Raw genomic sequence first — 20,187 nt, 5'->3', positions numbered from 1 at the left:
CTTGCTCAAGGTTTGAGGCGTATCGTTCATCGATCTGTTGCTTGCTGGATTCGTCCCTCTTCTCCAGGCTGCGTTCATCGCATCGTTGGGAGATTCTATCTACCCGGGTTCTCGTTGTGAAAGATCGGGCAACACCTAGGAGGATCTGCTGGGATCCCCCATATCACACGTTTTCAACAATTACGCACGAAAATTCTATCGCCTACACCTCGGGCACTGCTCGTCCCGCTGGTTCCCCCGTCGCCGCCGCCGCAACCAGAGAAGAAATGGTGGGAGGGGGATCTAGAGATACAGGCGGCAAACCGCGGCGCCGACGACCCAGAGGACGCGCCGGGTAGCATCTGCTAGTGCACCGGTCGATTGACGAGGATGCGCCGACAACAGCAGGCGGTGTGGTGGTCGGCATTTGACAGCTACAACATCGTCGACCTCGACGCCCCTTCACCGGCACCATAAAAATGGAGGACACCGAAGAGAGCAGAAAATTCAACTTTGGCTCTTCCTCCGAAGGCGGTGGTGGTGACGGGGCCGACACCCTGGACTTTTGCGCGTTTGACCGCCGTCATTAGATTAGAATTTACTCTTTTTAGTTTAAATTTGTCAAACTTTATATAAATTCTAATAAAAATCTGCAAATTTTAAATTTGTGTTGTTGCTATTAGGATCGCCCGCTCGGGATCGTTGGTGTGTAACCTCTCCCCAAATTGGGGAGCAGGTGCGGCGTACCCCATAACGCGTTGATGGCGCACTAACAGCTAAGACATATACAACAATTATATTTGGAAAAAAAAAATATTACTACTTTTTATCGAAATTAGTTGTTGACAATTAATTCAGATATTAGGAAGTACTATATTTTCGGGCAACCAAACAACGTGCAATACACATTATTTGTGATTTCAACTTCTCGACTCTAACGATATGTTTTTTCTTCCGTTCATATGTTTGGAAATCCTGCAAACCAAACATACCCTCATCTTTAGAACTTTTCGAACACATCAAGGTTGAACTAAATGTAATATTTCATACGCCGATAACCATTAAATAAATTTGGGGCATTCGGGTCGTCGGGGATAAAGAATTCTTTCGAAAAGTGGAAAAGCTATATGCATGAGCTATCGTGGTTGATATATAGCTTCAAAAACTATATGCATCAAGTTTTGTTTAATGGTTACATGATCAACACTAGATTATTTTTTTGGATTATTTGCAAATCTTGTGATATTTTCCATTTAATATAAACTTCAATACATTAATAAATGAAATTTTAATGCAAAATTCGGCCCACATAAAAAAGAATAAAAAATCATGTTATGAGTAATAGATGATTCAGTTTGGAATGTGCTTTGTACTTTCAAAAAAAAAAGTCTTCTAAAATGTCTACAAAGTTCGCTGAATAAAAAAGGAAACGATTTCATTCTATATTTGTTGATGTCTGTTAAAATCACCAAAGCCCCCAGAGCTGAAAGGCACGGCCGCACGATTGACCTCATCACACATTCACACCCGTGGTTCTTGTCTCCATCTGGTGCCAGCTGCTGCTGTGCTGCTTTCCGTTGCTCGATTCAAGAACATTGAAAAAAAGCAGCAGCAAGCAGGGGGATAAATCTACCGTATTTGGAGGAGCCAAAAAGAAAGAAGGGAGCTTTTCTCGGTTAGCAAGCGCTTTCCATCTGCATTTTTTGGGGAGGGAGAGCGTGGTGACGGGGAGAGCATTGCTGGGGCGGTGGCGTGGGAGATGGGGACGAGGAGGAGAGGCGGCGGAATGCTGGATGCGGCGTCGCTGCCGCTGCTGCTGCTCCTGCTTGCCTGCGTCTGGCCCCAGCAGCAAATCTTGGTCGCCGCAGACACTGACGCCAGTGACGGTGAGTTAAAACCAAGAAATCCTCCTCTATTGGTTGCTTTGTAGAACTCTGATTGATGCTTTTAGTTGGGGAGAAGACGAGAAATTTAGCTGCAATGGGGCATATTTCCCCCCGTTTATTGAAGTGCTTCCGCCAGATGGGTTCTCCTAGGAAGCCTGACCTGGTAGATTCAGTCTTGATCTCTTGAATGACTAGATGATTTGACTGCTTTCGTGTAACAAAATCTCTCGTACTTTCCCCGCATGTTTCTGCTCGCCGCTCTTTATGCGCTGGATTTGGATCCCCTCTACACTGTGAACAAGATGATGTGTGAATTTCGCTGTTTAATTTATGCATACTCCACATGTTCTCATTTCTATGTTTGTCGTGTTTCTGATAGTTTGGGGCTTTGGGCTGTGAAAGTAAGTGGCTCTGGCTGATTTCCTTTGGTACTTCTAATTTTTTCCTTCTTCTCCAGATGAAGTTAACAAAAGCCTGTAGCTTTTTTTTATGAATTTTAAGAGTAATTTGAGCAAGGGATTTTTTTCTTACTCTTTGAATCATGATATAGTAGTGGCGTAAAGGGGAGATTCTGAGCAAAAGAAAAGCATTGGATAGGGAAATTTAGGCTCTTTTGGGAAAAATGATTTTGGTTTAGCATTTCCTCTAAAAAAAGTGCAGTCGTTTTCCTCGCACCAACCTTCTAGATTTGACCCTTCTCTTTTATTTTTATATTTAGCTGGATCATGGAAATTGACCCTCTGGGTCTGATGGGTTCGGTCGTTGTTATTAGATCAGCTTTCTTGTTCCTGTTTGTGTTCTATTTACACCTTTTAGTCGGACATCATGTTGTGTGAATATAATCTTATATATATCCTGCTATTTCAAATTGCAAATGAAACAGAGTTTGTTTAGTGATACAACAATGTCTACTGTTGTAGTAATCCGTTGCTCTCGTACATGCAGTTACTGCCCTCAACACGCTCTTCACTAGCTTGAATTCTCCGGGGCAGCTAAAAGGCTGGCAAGCGACTGGCGGTGACCCTTGCGGTCAATCATGGCAGGGCATCACTTGCTCAGGATCATCGGTTACAGCAATGTGAGCTTCAAGAAGCAAAGTAGTTGCTAACCATGCACATTTCTTACTCACTCTTAGCGTATTTTCCTTTGTTTGTTGATGTAGCAAATTGCCAAACTCGGGGCTGTCCGGGAATTTGGGATACAATATGAATACCATGGGTTCGTTGGTTGAGATGTGAGTAGCCACACTTGTCCTATGATCAGCCTTGTTTGCTATGGGAGTTCAGTTGATAACCTCTTAAACAAAATTCTAATGCAGTGACATGAGCCAAAATAACCTTGGTGGTGGACAAGCGATACAGTACAATCTCCCTACTAATAAGCTTGAGAGGCTGTAAGTCCTCTGATGAATTTACGCAGATGGTTTTTTTTTCTCAAATATTCTGGTGCTCTGGATGTTTAATGATTTTTTTTGCAGCAATCTCGCAGGAAACCAGTTCACTGGAAATTTACCCTACTCGATTTTCTCGATGAATAATCTTAAGTATTTGTGAGTATCTTTGCAGCCAGAAGTAATATTTTTCCTTGTAATTTGTATCATCTAGTAGGGTTAAGCAATTTTTGGTTTTTGTATGCAGAAATCTTAATCATAACCAGTTACAAGGGAAAATGACCGATGTATTTTCCAACCTTGGTAGCTTGACAACAGTGTGAGTACTTTTTGTGTGAATTATCTTCGGCTTTCATGTTCCTGATGTGCCGATTCTCTTACTGCTTTCATCTGTAATGTGATGCAGGGATCTCTCCTTTAATTCTCTTACGGATGACCTACCAGAAGGTCTTAGTTCCTTGTCAAGTCTTAAGACTTTGTAAGAAATGGTTTTACACTTTATCTCTTAGACCTGTCTTGTTAGAGTGTCATGCATCTAAGATTCTAAGTATCTAACCATGTCTTATCCTTCTCAGATATTTGCAGAACAATCAGTTCACTGGTAATATCAATGTCCTAGCTAATCTCCCCCTTTCTGATCTGTAAGTAAACAACATGTCATTCATTGATGCTTTATTAATTTATATGCATATATACATTGTCATGTCATATCTTGTTTACCTGTAGGAATATTGCAAATAATCGTTTCACTGGTTGGATTCCTAGTCAGCTAAAGAAGATAAACAGTCTACAGTAAGTCTCTTGATTTCCTAGCATGCAATTGTTAGAGAGCTATATCCTAAACTAGCATTTTGCATGTGTGTAGGACTGATGGTAATTCTTGGACTACGGGACCAGCACCACCGCCGCCGCCATTTACAGCTCCACCTTCAAACCGTCGGAAGAGCCCAGGTCAAAACAGCGATAGTTCATCAAGTTCTGGTGGAAAGTCTGGAATAGGTGGTGGAGGTGTAGCAGGCATTATCATATCGTTGCTGGTTGTTGGAGCAATTGTTGCATTTTTTGTGATAAGAAGAAGAAAACGCAAACCTAAAATGGCAGAACACTTTGAACAGCACCAGCCATTCACTTCGTTTCCTTCAAACGAAGTTAAAGGTCAGTTAGTTTGACGTTTATCATACTGGAGAGATTTTTTTTTCTATTTAGCTAATCATGTGGATATTTGCTTCTACAAATGTTGCAGACATGAAGCCTTTTGAAGAGTCTACCACAATAGATGTGGAATCTTTGGCTTCCCCTGCTTCAGTTGCTCAGAAGCCACCCACCAAGATTGAACGCAACAATTCATTTGAGGATGATGACTTTTCAAACAAGCGTGTTCCAAAGAAAAGCAATGCAAAACATATAAAGGCAATTGTTTATTCAGTTGCGGATCTACAAATAGCAACAGATAGCTTCAGCATGGATAATCTTGTTGGAGAGGGTACTTTTGGACGTGTCTACAGGTCACAGTTCGATGATGGAAAGGTATGCTACATTATCTTGTCCCTATTCCTATATATTTCTGAAAGAACATGAATGTTCTCTGTACTATCTATTAGGTCATTGAAACTGTGGCTATTAATTGATTGCGGTTCGCAGTTTCAAGTAGTTGTCGTCTGCAATAGGTCCTTACTATAACATTTACAGTCTAAGACGGAAAGTGATGGAGGATAATGAAGGAGCTTATAAGTATCCCTCATATATTGGATGCTTTTTGGCGCTTAATGATAGCTTCCATTTTCATGTTACTTATTTGTCATGAAGAACAGAATTTGTGCTACTTAAACATATGATGCTTATCATTCTTGTTTACTCCATTCAGGTTTTAGCTGTGAAGAAACTAGATTGTACTGTGATACCATTCCAATCTTCTGATGACTTTGTTGAACTGGTCTCAAACATTTCAAAGTTGCACCATCCCAATCTCAACGAGCTTGTGGGCTATTGCATGGAACATGGACAACACTTGCTCGTGTATGATTTCCACAGGAATGGATCACTTCATGATCTACTCCATCTTTCAGACGAATACAGCAAGCCACTTAGCTGGAACTCTCGTATTAAGATTGCACTAGGCTCTGCCCGTGCATTGGAGTAAGTAACTACTGCTAGCTTTGAAATTTCAGTTTATAATCTTTTGGTTAATGACAATCAATTAAGTAATGAACATGTTTTTGTTCGCATATCGGAATATCTCTGAGCTGTAGGCATTCTTTGCATGTTATGTGTGGACTTTTCGATGCATGCCTTTTCTTTATGTTTAGTGTAGAATGTTAGTTATAAATTTATATGTAGTATTCACTGAATGATTCGAAACAAAATACATCAATAATTGTTTGTTCATGACATGATTTATTGTAACATTCTGTGTGCCTTTGAAATAACATTTGAAGATGCCTTATCTTGTTCCACTGAAAAAAATAATTTGCAGGTATCTTCATGAAGTATGTTCTCCGTCCATCATCCACAAAAATTTCAAGTCATCCAACATTCTGCTCGACTCAGAATTCAATCCGCACCTCTCAGATGCTGCACTTGCAAGCTTTATTCCTGATGCTGAGTTCCAGGTCTGCTCAATATGCTACTGAACTATTGTCGCAACAAAATTATAATACTACGGTAGTTATTTTAAGAGGATTGCTTGTATAGTTACATGCCTTCAAAACTCAGTAATTAGGTTGGTCTTGACATGCCAAATTAATAAATACATCGGTTTAGTGTCCTATAGAAGTTGTTGGCATTGATATACACCTGTCTACATTGACAAAACAACCGAACAACACATATTTTCTCCCTATATTGATTATTTGCATATGCATAAGCTTTGCAACTCAAACTTAACACATTATGGTTCATGATGGCCGTCTAATAGCCACCACCATATAAACCTCTACAGGGAGCAGAACAGAGTGCTGGGTGCACTGCCCCGGAGGTGGACATGACTGGCCAGTATACTCTCAAGAGTGATGTCTACAGCTTTGGGGTGGTCATGCTAGAGCTTTTGACCGGACGCAGACCATTTGACAGGTATTCCCTTATCAGTTGTCACCAGTTTTCGGTTTGTGCATACTTGTAAATTTATGATCCTAGATGTAATCATAAATGACTCTTTGCATTGCAGCTCTAAGCCTAGGTCAGAGCAGTCACTGGTGCGGTGGGCGACTCCCCAGCTGCACGACATCGATGCACTGGACAGCATGGTCGACCCTGCGCTCAAGGGTCTGTACCCTGCCAAGTCCCTGTCCCGGTTCGCCGACGTGCTCGCCTTGTGTGTCCAGGTACGACTTCACCCCCTACCTCGCGCAGATTATTTGTACAAAATCAGACATATGTGTGTATATAAATAATGCCTGAGCCTCGAAAATGTGTTGCAGCCTGAACCAGAATTCAGGCCACCGATGTCGGAGGTGGTGGAGGCGTTGGTCCGGCTCGTGCAGAGAGCCAACATGACCAAGAGAATGCTCGACGGAGACAATTCTTCTCGGCGGGGCGATGACCAGGACCAGGATTTCATATGACGCAAGCAAAACCCTTCTGTCCCCTGCTGTTGCATCTGAGATTGCATTTATTTATTTCTTCTAGCGCCTAGTCCGAGAGAAGAGTGGAAGAACAAAGCAGAAATAGTGTCCGGTCCCCGTCAGTATATATTCATAGGTTTTGCTTGATATAACCAAGTACTGTGTTGTTTGACTGTAATGTGCGCCCATTTCTACCAGTGTTGCTCGATGAACATGTTGCAGGATCAGCTTGTGTAGTTACGCAAACACGTACACATACAAGCTTGCTCGTACGCTGAAAGGTTGCGTTGCCCGGGGATTCACTCCAGGAGCATGGAGATTCAGAGCCCTGGCATTTCGTCGGGCACTCACATCCGTTTTTAATATGGCCTACCCTACGATCACCTGCTACCATGATAACTTTGGTATAGCAATTTGAATCAGGGTAATGGTCGGCAAGCTTCAGCCTTCCACCTATTCTGAAGGCATCAAGAAAAAACTGCCTCCAAAAGAGTGGCGTCCAGATTAAACATAAAATACAGGTTCTCAATACGTCGAGATGAGAAGGAGAATAAATCCTAAATCTAGTTATCAGTCTAGCAGACCAGCATGCATATTTGCCAAACCATAAACGGAATTTCTGTGCACGTACCTCGTTTAATAAGTTGGAAAAAGAGGAAACGAATGGCGAGTTCTTATGGTTAGATATATCTTACCACTTACCACGCCTGTCTGTTCTTTGTGTGAAATAAACTCCCGAGTGTACCCCCCAGGATAATCATCTTTGCCAACGGTGTTTGGAAGATTGTGGAAAAGATATTCATGCTTACCAACAGTAGTCTTAAGGGAGGAAACTGCACTTATATAGAGTAGAAATTTATGGAGGGCTACACGGAATTTGTTCAAACGGCTGCAATCCTGCTCAACAACGTGGAGAAAACTAGACAAGCTAAACAAAATCAGTTTGGCTGATTTGGACATAGCAGTCCCATACAACCAGTAACATAACTGCAAGTGATATTAGATATGACATAATAAACATAACGAGATTATATAAACTACAGTTTGCATAGCTGAAAAGCAAAAAAAATCATGTTATCATGATGCATGCACTAATCTCAAAAAAAAAAAAAAAATCATGATACATGCACTTGTATGTACAGCATCGCCGCTTAAAGAGCAGACTTACAGCAGAAAGTATACAATTCTATTCAAAACTGAATTGTTCATTGCAGGTCGAGTTACAGATCTCTCTATTCAAAACTGTCAAGAGGTCACTGCAGGTCTCCGATGTGCGAAAGACAGGGCGGAGGGCGTGCTACAGTAGGGTGTCTTACGAGAAGGTGTCCTCCCTGTCCCCCTCAGCCGCCTCACCCTCATCGATGTTGCTGAACTCCAGGAAGTGCGTTGGCCTGTGGTCCTCGTGATAGAAATCTCGGGGCGTCCCCAGCTTCATGTTGTACTTCATCATTGGGTCGTGCTTCACTCCCATGAAGTTGTAGTTCCAGGGAGCATTGTCCGGAACCTGGTGGTGGAGACATTAAGTTTAGTGAATAATATTCCAAAGGTTCTGGGGAACAATTGCTAAGACGAGTCCTTACCATGTAGAATCCAAGGAAGCGGTCGCTGAGAAGCATCTGGACCTTCTCATAGTGAGTTGGGAGATAACCATGTGGGTTGCTCCCGTTGTCCTTGTTGCTACGGCCCCACTCATAACCGCTTGGTGTCAATTTGTATGCGGTCAAAGAGCACGATCCTGGGGTGAAGCTGCACGTCAAAATGATGCACTTCTCACCATCCCACTGCTTGTTGTTCTCCAAAATCTTTGCATGTGATGTCAAATCCTGAAGGACAAAGCAGAATGCACAGTTCAGTACTTAAGAGACTGGATTTTGAGCAGCCCATTGCCACGGCGGCTCTAATCTGGACAGCCAGTTCTTTGCAACGTGGTCTGTTCAACCGCAGGCCATATAGCAGCTAAGGTGATTCTGTTTCAAAACTTTTGTATATCTTTTCAAAACAAGAACACAAATCAGGTGATGCAATCGCTCCAAGCCAAGTAAACAAAAAAGGTACCCTCTTAACACATATGCAAAGCCAACCAACCTACTGACGCTACTGCACCTATTAAAATACAAGGACGTATATGCTCATCTAAACTACCCAAATCTCTAGAACCACTCAACCTACTGATGAGCAACTACTACCTCAGTTCTTATTTAATCGACGCACGCCATCACGTGAAACGTACATTGGTATGCACCGCTCCGCGTCGATTAAAACGGTACGGAGGGAGTAGTTGCTATTTCTGCTCTCCTTCTGGATAACACGCAAAAAAGCTAGAATGCACGAGAAAGAACAGGGCACAATTAAGTAGAGACTGGGTCGTAGGCAAAAAAGGCTCTCTGCCACATAACGTATAAAAAACAGAACCACAATTCAGCAGTTCAGCACTGAAACTGACCACAGGCCACACTATTATAAAAGGTGCAAGAGGTAAAACAACCAACAGTAATATATTTATATGTACCGTGCAGTACGAGTTGAAAAGGTGTATTGTACTTTGTATAACAAAGCATTTTATGTCTAAAATTAGATATGCGTGCTTTACCTGACTAGTGCCATCTCATTAATTAAGAAATCAAATGTCACAGGAGAGACAATTAGCTGATGGAAAGAAGCTGATATTTAGCTACTTTGTTCTGGATAAGGATCACGTGGTTGGATTACAAGGCAGAAATGGTAGGAGACAAACCTGAGGTGATAGCTGAGGAGCTTCATTCGGCTGGGTATGCATCCATCCCAATGGCTCCAAGTCAGCAAGGAACTCATGCTCCGGAAGATTCGCTGGCAGAGTCACCATCTGGTGAGTTCCATGCTGCGGGGGAATGGATATGCATCTGATCTCCTTGACTTGGGGATTATCCTGTGGACTCAGCCCATACAGGAAACCCGCAACCTGTGTCCGTAGATCTGCTATGCATATGAACTTCTTCAATATGTTCTTTGGCATGATGTAAGTATAGCCAGTCTCCTGTACAGAATACATGCAGTCAGTAACCATTCAGCAGTTCTTATTTGGTAAAGAGTAAAAGGAATTGTGGTGATGACCTTTATATCATCTGAGTTAACATAGATGTGGTTGACACGGAGATACAAGTTTGTAGCGGAGATGGCCCTGACACGCCAATCTGTCTTTGATGCAAATGCTGCTTGCTCATACGGACTAGTTGTCGTGATGATGAGCTCGTCTCCATGCACATTAGTTGTCCTTGTTGTAACTGCAGTTAACTGTGTTGTCTCTCGGGACTGCAAATCGAATTAAATGCAAGTGAGAAGATGTGACAAGATTAGCTATGCAGAGAAAACACAAATGCTAGTACTGTATTATAAAAGTCTTACCTGTTTCTCAATCTCAGCTATTTGTTGTCTCTGCTGTGACGGTGGAGCTATTTCAGCACCAAGTATTATGTCACGAATCTCAGATTGTGTAAGCGCAGAAGTATTAACGTTGTTTTTCTTTGCATAATCAGAAAGAATGAGATCCCTGAGCGCACATTCAACCTTCAGCCACTGTTCATCAGTCAAAGTTGGCCAGATATGATGTGCTTCCGTAACAATTGTCTTGTCTGGCTTCAGCAGCATCTTAGCCTTCTCATTGTTGACATGTAGTGCTCGTAATATAAGCACAAGACGAGAGAATGCAGTGTAGGATGAGATACTTTTCAACCAATCATCATATATGTTATAAAGAACCATCTGGGGTTCTGTAGCCTTGAGAATAAGATCACCAAACTTCTCAATCTTCAAGCAAGCTTGGAATGGCAGCTGCAACTCACTGCCCTTGATAACTATGTTAGGAAAGTCAAGAAGATGGACTTCCAATGGATCCAACATACCCTTCCGTGTCACAATAATTTGCTTTGGCTGTTCTTCTACAGGAAGAGAACGAACTAATGCGGCAACCTCCTCGGCTGTTTTCCACTTGGCCAGCTGTCCAAGACGCTTTTGTCCCGCCCATACACTAGTGTGGATGACCTACAGATTTATATGCATGTTCATTGAAGTCTTTCCATTTGTGATACTGCAGTGATGCTATAGTTACAAGAAAACTAGAGATAAAAGAGACAAGAAAGGAACAAACCTTAAGAAATAGTTGACCAGTTCTTGGATTGAAAATAAAGATAGCACCATTGATTGGTTTGGTGGTCAGGTTACCCTCGAATGTTTTATGAATGGTAACTCGGTAGACATTTGTGTCATCCACAAACCATATGATTTGATTGCTAAATATCTCTCCATAATTCTGTGAGGACAGATATGGCTCAGTGGGTTCAGACGAATACAACTGAAGACCCTTCCTTATTCTCTCCCTCAGCACGTACAGGGCAGGATTTGACTGTCAAAAAAATCAAGAGCACAATTTAAACTCGACAAAATTCCATAGCGTTAGTTAAACTGGATATATCTACAATAACGATATACCAACTAGAGCTACTCCCTCCGATTCATATTACTTGCCACTAGTATAGATGTACCTAGAACTAAAATATGTCTAGATACATATATATTAGTGGCGACTAATATGGATCAGAGGAAGTAGATTTGTTACAATCAATGTGATTATTACCTTCATGATTTTGTTCATTGCTTGTTGGAGCAGGGGCTTCGACCCAGGGAACCAGTTGCCAAAAGCAGAGTGCAAATTATATGCTAGATCAAGTCCAATCATCACCCCTGCAATAAATATTAATCAACATTAACTATAGACGTTCAGACAAGACAATAATCTGGAAGTTCATGGAAACTCAAAATCATACCAGTTGGAGAAGGGTAGATGGACATATTATCTGTTGTGTAGTCCATAAACTTGGCCCTTGTGTAGCGTTCTATGTCATGTGAATCATAGTCCCCCCATCGTAGTTGCACATCAATCCAATATTTGTTACTTGCTTTCTGATCGAAGACATCCTTTGACTCAGAAACTAAGCTTGGTTTGGACATCTGCCACCTATGTGCAGCAAAAAGGAGGACATCTGCACAGGAACTGTTCATCTTGTAACTCTTTCTGGGATGTATGGTCTCTTTCTGCACTGTCTCAATCTCCAACGCATCCAGCTCCTGATCCAGAACTTGGCAAAGATCCATAACAACACTTTCATGGATCTTCTGCCAAAGATGTGCACGGAATATCTGGATCAGAGAGATCTTCAGTGTCGGAATTTTACCATGCATGAAGATCCCTGTCAGGTCTAGCTGGACCTGGAAACCAACATATACGTTTGCACGATTAATGGTTGGTGACCACCAAAGTGTAAACCTTCTATTCGGGATTTGATTAAGCCCAGAACGCTGTGCATTTGTCAGCTTTTTGTACTTCATTGATTCCTCAAAACCTGATGCCTTCTCCCAAAACAGACCCTCCCAAGTAGGGAAATATGTTCCTTTAAATAAGGTATGTTCTAGGATGCCTTCTACACCACCAAGTGCTTGGATGACATCCGTTCGGTAGTTATTTAGGTTCCATAGCTTTCCATCATGTCGCTGATGTGTCCACCAGAATGGATTCTGTTTGAGCACTTGATACTGCTTAAAGTCTGTTCTCACCCTCCATCCTTTGTCATATGCCAAAGTGTGGCGGTCTTTTTGGAATAGAGTATTGATACGAGGTATACCTCTATCCCAAGAATCTTCCAAATCCTCAAGTGTTAAGCGCCTGTTCTGCGATTGTGCTTCCTGCCTCTTCAAAGCATACTCAGCCCAAACACGCTGTGAATCAATGAACTCACTCTCCCATGGTTGAATGTAGCGATACAAGTTAGGGATAAGTTGGTCCTCTTCATGGCTCATACCACTTCGAAAATGTGTCACGCCTACATCTGTCTGTTTGCTATACCTGAGGTCGCTCTGTGGTATCAAAATGTGACCCATCGACAACATACCTAGACCTCCAATTTCCTTGGGTGTATAAAAGATAACTGGTGGAAACCTGCTAGGCATCTTTGAGTTCAGGCCAATCTTTATGCGAGTCTGGATCTTGTTTTCACATTTTACAAGCAAATCCAATAGTTCTTGTGTATGAACAGTTGCTTCACGGAAGTATGTCATGAGGCCAATGAGAGCAGTGTTCCACTTGTTGACTATCTTGGTAAATGTTGTTGACCCTGATGACATAAGGATTTGCCTGACACGGTTCTCGAACACTTTCATGTGTTCATCATCAACCCTCAAAAATGCAATAGCTGTCCTTTCTTTTGTCTGCTCATTCTGCAGATTCCATACTCCATCTTTTGTGTTGCTGAATGCCTCCTGAGTCATACGTATCTTGGGCAGTATACGGACCTCAAACCCGGACATGCTAAAGAGCAGATTTGGGTTATCCTTGCTGTACACAGAAACAAAGCTATTCTCCCACTCTAATGTCGTGATACTCCTTGGGAGGCGGTTCTTCATATCCCAAAATACACTTCTTCCAAGATTTACATCATGCTTCATGAGCCTCATTCTTGCATCTCTAGGCCAACATTTCTTGTTATTGTAACCAACCATGTTCTCATTATTAGGATCAGGGTGCTCTGTCAAGTATCGCTGAATTAAATCCCTGGCTTCTTCATGAGTGAACCGGAACATTATATGCACCTTGTCAATATATCGAGAATACAGCCTGATGGGATGCCTTGTCTCAACTTTAGTGTCAGTATATGTAAGGAACTCATTTGGCATCTGAGGCGGACCTGCAATCTCACTAGCCCGTGTTAAACCAAGAAGCAGGAGATCCAGCACCAGCCCATAGTATTGCACAATAAAAGATGCAAACTGAAGACCTCGAATAAGACCATAAGAATTTGTGTGACTCATATCCTTGTAAGATAACACAATATTATTCTTCGCAGTGACATAATCAGCAATGTTATGGTCCAAGACCAAACGGAGAAGCCTATTCAACAAAGTCAGATCAATTTTGTCAAAGAACTTCTCAAATTTTGTCTGCAGCATCACAACACACTGCCCATCGCTTGTGTCCCATATATCCTGCAAATTGTTCATACCTTGGCACCATTTATAAACAAGTAGAGGAGGTGGTTCTGAATCAGCAGGCTTTACCCAATTTGGGAAGAGGTGACGTTTGTCCCCTTCATACCACAGGTACTGGTCAAGGTATGCATCAGTAATTTTCTCAAGAGGCTCAATTTCATATACAGGGATCAAGTAGCTATACAGATCCATAAATTCAATGCCAACTTCTTTAAAAGCACGCTGAGTAAGAAGATGCCGTTTTATCCTCGACAAAGCTTCATGTGGATTATCATATGCTTGTTCTATCAAACCCAGTTCCTCCCGTTGGAGTTGATTTAACCTTACTGCCACACTATAAGACTCCTTGAGCCTCTCCAGTGCCAGTATAAGAAGTTTGGTATCATGCTTGTACGAAAGCGGAGGAAAAGGAATCGGTGAGAATTTCCTTGATTCCAGCCAATGAACTGTGGTTGTATAAATAGCAACTGCTTCTTCAGGTGTCACATATGGACCATCTTTCAAGTAGTTGTGTTGTCTCTCTTGTTCTGCCTTAAGCCACAAACGAGTTAATCTTCCAAGATTTTTGCGGCAGACAGTCTTGTCAACTGTAGCACCACGCCGGATACGCTCACGGTTGTAGTGAGCAACATTTGTCCACCAATCAGCCTTGGACTTAACGTAACGGAGTATCATGTTCTCAATAGGAACCGGCAGGCCAGGGACCTTCCAGGGGATATTTGCCTTCCAGCAGCGCCATGCCTCACTAAGATGCTGTAGAATAGTCCGGGCCTTGTTTTGCTTGATGCCCTCTGGCATGGCATCAAGGACATCATGCATAACTGCAGCTCGAAGTTCCAGATCAAAGTGTGACTCAACGCGCTGCTTGGTTACTGTTTTAGCAACTCCTTTTGAATGGCGACCTTCAAACTGCCTGGCCAGCAAATTACCTAGCCACCTTTCAAGCAAGGGCACAATACCACGAAGGAAAAACAGCCACACTCTCCACATTGGAGCCCAAAATCCACAACCAGGTCCTTTTCCAACAGGACCAGTGTTGAACCGATAATATATCAAGTGCTTCAGATCTTTGCACATCCTAATTTGGCGCATCAGCCGATACTTGTACCTGTACATACCAGTCAACTGACCAACATGTGAGAATATGTATTGCAAACCATCAGCCAACTGAAAGGCGTCAACATTTCCCAAGCGAAATTGGATGTTTGCATCAACGACTAGCTTAGTAAGTCGCAGAATCTCACGGCACAAGTGGAATGCATTTCCAAAACGAGATTTCTTTCTCTCCTTTGTTGTGAGAGTCTTCACAGGCTTCAAATTGAAATTGTAGTCTAAGTGAAGATAGTTAAGATTCTTCCTGTGAATCAACAAGTTTAGCATGTTGTAGCCCTGCTTGCAAACTTGCAACCCAGCTTCTGCCCAATCAAGCTCTGTAGTTTGAAAGAACTTTGTTGCTTGCAGTGAACGGAAGAGATGTTTCTTCTTCTGTGCTTTAGGAGGCCTATGATGTAGCTCATTGAGCACATAGCACTTCAACAGCTTTTGGTAGCTCACCCGGACTTTAACTGGATATGCTGGTGGGCTGCAAAACAGATATGGATGCAATCATGAAGCAAAGTATACCACGGAGGAAACTATGGAAAGGCATTGTTAACTCGTTGCAGTACTCACCAGTGCTCTTTGAACCACTCGGATACAAGAGGGATATCCTCAGCACGGCGAGTCCTACCAGATCTCATGTTAAATGGCCTTGGAGCAAAAAGTAATGAAATGCCGGCAGCTGTTGTGTCAGTGTAGAGTGGAGTTCCTTTCAAAAGAGGTTCCACATGCTCAGGGAGACTAAAGTCATCTTCGTCTTCCGCTTCACTTGCTTTCTTCTCCCGACGATCAACCTTGCTGGTTGAAGTGATCGGATTTATCAGAGGATCATAATAAAATGCAGGTAAATCTGGATCCTCTGTCTTGATATACATTATCATAGGAGTATGATATATGCAAAGCTTCACTTTCCTGGGCCTGTTATTGTACAAGTGTGGGAACGCAATTCTGTATTCAGTCCGAAGTGGTTGACGGATGATGAGCTTATTGATGTCATTAAATTCATTCCAGTCCTCATCCCCCTTCTCCATATCACGGTACAATGGCTCAAACTTTGGACCTCCTGCGATCAAAAGTTTTAACATCAGTGCATGGTAAGAAAATATATGTTGTAGAAGAAAGATAAGTAACGATGGGTTTCCCTCTTTTGATAAAGCATAAGAAAACACATTAAGGAAAATACAAGTTCTGGATGCTTATTTTTTCACAAAACCCTGCTAACACTTTAAGAGTCAAATACTAGGTGGGAGAAATTTTGAATTAACCAACAAATCAAAAGCTACAACTGTTATGCTAATCAACTAGTTGAAATAGTATATTTCTATCTGTTTCATCAAACATGGTTTATGAAAGAGAAGGCAAATATGATTACCTGGTATGCACATGTTCAGTGCTTTTGCGGTAAAGAAAGACTCCATATCGAACAAATAGAAGTAATTCCTATCAATCAAGTCTGACAAAAGTTGACCAGCGAGGCGATAAAGTGTAGCCATTATAGGAAGAGATAGATGCCACTTCTTGTAGCTGGGACCATTTATAAGCTTGGTTTTCACAAGAGGATTGTGATCATAAAACCATTGATACACAGCTCCATCTTCCTCTGGGTCCAATTCCAATTGTATAGCTTCCAGCGGTTCAACATCCAACAAATTATCAGCATAATCAAGTGGTGGTTCCTCGTCATCAAATGGAGGAAAGCGCATTCTTTTGAAATGCCGCCTATCTCTCTTCTCCCTTCGCATCATGATCCACATTGAGCCCCACTGCGGAAAGCGCATGACAAGAGATAAAATTAAAGCATAAAATGAACAGGGGGCAACAGGATAAAAGATGAAGAGGAAAAAATAAGAAAAAAGTTTTATCACGAAAGAAGAATGAAGCCTCGATGATCACCTGCGCCAAATAAATGGGCTCGACTACCCATGGAATCTCGTTTACAAAGGTTATGGCACCAGTGATATGGTACAATATCTTAACATTGCGAACCTGAAAACAAAGAGTCTATTATTCTATGGACATGGAACAGGTAGTCTTGGCAACAATAAAATTATCAATGTCCATATCTAATATAGAGGACAGGTAAAGGATATACCTGTTCCCAGGGCATTGGCATATTCTCAAGTAGTTTGTAAACGGCATGAGGTACGAATTTGAGTGCTCCAAGATAAACACGCTTATCATGTCTGTATTTCTTTGAAGACATGTCCCCATGGTCCCTGCTCAACAACAACAGAAGTGTATAAATTTACTGTAATGTAAGAAGATTTCCAATCTACAACAAGGGGAGGTTATAAATTTTCATTGTGCTGTACAGATAACAAAATGTAAACTCTTCGTTCCTCAGGTCATCATGAACTCATTCTCAATCGTGATTTGCATCTCTGGACATGTATGTTGTTAGAACAAATGAAAGACTTTGTGAGTGACCTTTAACCGGTATATCACCTATTGACGGTCATGAAGCCATGTGTATGTTCAGAAGGAATGGCCATGTGAAAGAATGACAGGAGAGGGGGGCTAACTACATAACAGTACCTGAAGCAACCAGAGAGATGTAGTAATACCTACGAAACTTACCATCACAGAAAGCCCAACCAGACACCACTACAAAGCTCCACAAATCAGGAGCTGCATCAACTAGCAGACAGAAAAAAATAACCAAAACTAGCGCATCAACATATTTAGAATCCTATCATGACTCCTGCACGATTTAGAGTTAAAGCAACTAGCAAATTAACATGTTCGCCAGCTAGAGGACGGAAATATAATAAATATATCACGAATCCTACTTCAATATCTGAAGTCAGAGACCGCAAACTTCTGCCCAGTTTCAGTGACCACATACTACAAAGCAGAAAACAGCAAACAAAACATGGTCCTGAGCAGCAGATAGCACAGGTAGATCCAAACCTAAACAGTACTGATCACAGTAATAACCCTAAATCCCAGAAGTACCACAAAACTCATGCTCGCACCAGCACTAACTTCAGTCGGGGCTCCTACCACAGCCAAACCGCTGGTTCAGACCTATCCGCAGCTACGGACGACCTAAGACCATAGGCATCACAGCCCTACATGAGCACCAAAGGGCCAAAATCTAGTCGCGGGGGGCTAGAGATAGCAGCGCGGTTCTGGAGATTTTACCTGATGATTTTCCGGACGTGCTCGGGGGGCATGTCCTCCTTCTGCGCCTCGACGAAGCCGAACTTGCGCTTGTCGCCGTAGCGCTTGGAGTTGAGCTGGTGCCACTTGCGGGCCTTCTCCACGAGCTGCGCCTCGAGCTCCGCCGGCTCGAGCGGCTGGCCGGCCTGCGGCAGCGCGGCGGCTGGCGGGGGCGGAGGTGGGGCGGCGCCGGCCATGCCGGGAGGAGGCGGTACGGCCGCCATCGGCGGCGGCGGCGGCGCGCCGTTCCACATCGCGGCGAGGGCAGTCGACTCTCGAGTGAGTCGGGTGGGGTTCGAATTCCAACGGGGTCGGGATTAGGGCCCCATTTCTCTTTGCTTATTACCCTAGCACACCCCTTAAATTTGAATTTGAATTCATATAAACCATGTTTAAAGTGCACCTCTTATGGGTTGAAAAACTCTCGTGTAGATCAGACTCCTTAACCGAAACTTTAAAACTTGAAAAAAACGAATTCGCGAGAAGTTCATACATACATAGCAGCTCACACATGGAACCCTAACATTGGACCAAAATGCGGCTCCGGGATGCTCACCGAAGCCTACGGGAGCCGAGGGCGGCCTCACTCCTCGTCATATGTGAAGTCGGTGATGTTCAGCAAGCACTTGCTCTGTTGCTTCTCGACGAGTGCCTCCGACGGGTCTCGCGGATGCGTGTGGAGTCGGAGTGCTTCTTCCGCACCTCGTTGTCGATGCGAGTGGCGGCAGTTTCGCGGCTGCGCGGGTCACCACCGTCTCCAATTGAACTGCGCCCCGATGACATGGCGATGTAGCAGTGCTGGATCTATCGCTTGCGCACGGTGGATTGGGAGTGAAGGATGCGGTGGAAGGGGGAGGATTGGGCAGTGGGCGAGACGGGTTTCAGCTCAATATCGGACACTCGAAACGGATATATATCGAGCGCGGCGTTGGAAAAACGGTGCCCCATAAAAATAAATGGGTCGGACCATGTATACGGGTCTGGTCTGGCCCAAAAAAATACAGCTAAAAAACCTTATATCAAAAAACCTTATATCGGCTCGACTTTTTCTTTACGACCCGATATAAGGGGTCTGCTAGAGAGCTCATGCTCTAAGAGAAGATCTCGCAAATTTCCGAACCATAAAAACGGTATAAAGGGCACTAAAACCGATTTTCCAGTATGAAAAAAGACCAGCACCTAACAAACATCCTAAATAGACAACACTTCCATCGCATGGCCTACCTACGGTTCATTCATTTCTCCTTTTCTATTTATTTTTTCCTTTTCTCTCTCCTTTTAGAATCTTCTTCCTCTCGTGCGTGATTCTGCCCGGTGTGCACCGCCCCAGCCGTGACGCTGCTCCGCCCCCTCGCGTGCATCGTATTAGGTGTGAAGAGGTTGCACGCGAGGACTATTCGCTTAGGTACGGGTGGATTCGAGTTCGTCTAGGTGCGGTGGGAGAAGAAGAATGGAGTGGGGAGGAGGGAGGAGTTGGGTCGTGGTACGGAGAAGGGGAGGTGGCGGTCATGAGCGCCGAGTTTAGGCTGAAATTTGGGGTGGTGTCGATAGTTGGCAGGATTCCGGTGAAAGTCTGGCAGGGCACCAGCGTGTTCTGAATTTCATTGCCACCAAGCGTTGACAGGTTTACAGGTCACTCGAAATTTCGCCTCAAAAAGGGATATACAAGGGTCTCAGGTGCAAACGAGAAAATTACAAAAAATCACCACATATCAGGAAGATGTTTCAGAAAACCACCAATATTCAAAAAAGTTTCAAAAACAACCACTCTACGGTTAACACGTTGCAAGATGCACGGATTCACGTCTGAACCGTTTTTAATCAGGAAACTGACGTTCCAGGCCCACTGCCAGGCTTACGCGGGGAGCGCCGTGGACGACCATTAACGACGATGTGGGGACCACTGTTGGGTCATTCTTTATGGAGGGATCTCCCGCGTGGCGTTGACCACTTCACTCTCCTCCCTAGCCAGTGAGCTTTTGCTCGTCGCCGTCACTAGAGCATCGCCGCTGCGTGGATAGTTGTCGCCGTTCCCGCGAGCCGCCGACGAGGGACGTGATGCCGAGCTAGCACGACAGGTCGACGAGCTCATAGAGGC

At 43.3% G+C, this 20,187-nt stretch overlaps 2 protein-coding genes across 2 annotated transcripts; one reads left to right on the top strand and one right to left on the bottom strand.

The window, feature by feature from the left end:
* Positions 1 to 1,469: 1,469 nt before the first annotated feature.
* Positions 1,470 to 7,027, top strand: LOC127296992 (protein STRUBBELIG-RECEPTOR FAMILY 6). The gene is made up of 16 exons (XM_051327238.2): positions 1,470 to 1,865; positions 2,811 to 2,943; positions 3,028 to 3,099; positions 3,184 to 3,258; positions 3,343 to 3,414; positions 3,503 to 3,574; positions 3,662 to 3,733; positions 3,831 to 3,896; positions 3,982 to 4,047; positions 4,121 to 4,410; positions 4,499 to 4,782; positions 5,120 to 5,391; positions 5,729 to 5,864; positions 6,194 to 6,324; positions 6,419 to 6,575; positions 6,672 to 7,027. Exons 1-16 carry the CDS (start codon positions 1,739 to 1,741, stop codon positions 6,813 to 6,815), a joined length of 2,169 nt encoding a protein of 722 aa, XP_051183198.1. The 5' UTR covers positions 1,470 to 1,738; the 3' UTR covers positions 6,816 to 7,027.
* Positions 7,028 to 7,821: 794 nt separating this feature from the next.
* Positions 7,822 to 18,403, bottom strand: LOC127296993 (pre-mRNA-processing-splicing factor 8A). Its single transcript, XM_051327239.2, has 13 exons — positions 18,072 to 18,403; positions 17,020 to 17,143; positions 16,821 to 16,913; positions 16,300 to 16,690; positions 15,501 to 15,990; positions 11,615 to 15,411; positions 11,425 to 11,531; positions 10,939 to 11,193; positions 10,197 to 10,832; positions 9,906 to 10,103; positions 9,550 to 9,828; positions 8,396 to 8,638; positions 7,822 to 8,319 (listed from the first exon to the last, which is right to left on the bottom strand). The coding sequence occupies exons 1-13, from the start codon at positions 18,341 to 18,343 to the stop codon at positions 8,128 to 8,130; spliced, it is 7,077 nt and encodes a 2,358-aa protein (XP_051183199.1). The 5' UTR covers positions 18,344 to 18,403; the 3' UTR covers positions 7,822 to 8,127.
* Between the last annotated feature and the right edge of the window lie 1,784 nt (positions 18,404 to 20,187).

This window comes from Lolium perenne, chromosome 4 (genome assembly GCF_019359855.2).
Source record: "Lolium perenne isolate Kyuss_39 chromosome 4, Kyuss_2.0, whole genome shotgun sequence".
In the NCBI taxonomy this organism is placed as follows: domain Eukaryota; kingdom Viridiplantae; phylum Streptophyta; class Magnoliopsida; order Poales; family Poaceae; genus Lolium; species Lolium perenne.
The sequence above is the reverse complement of the archived record's forward strand: the minus strand, read 5'-3'. Positions and strand labels throughout refer to the sequence as shown.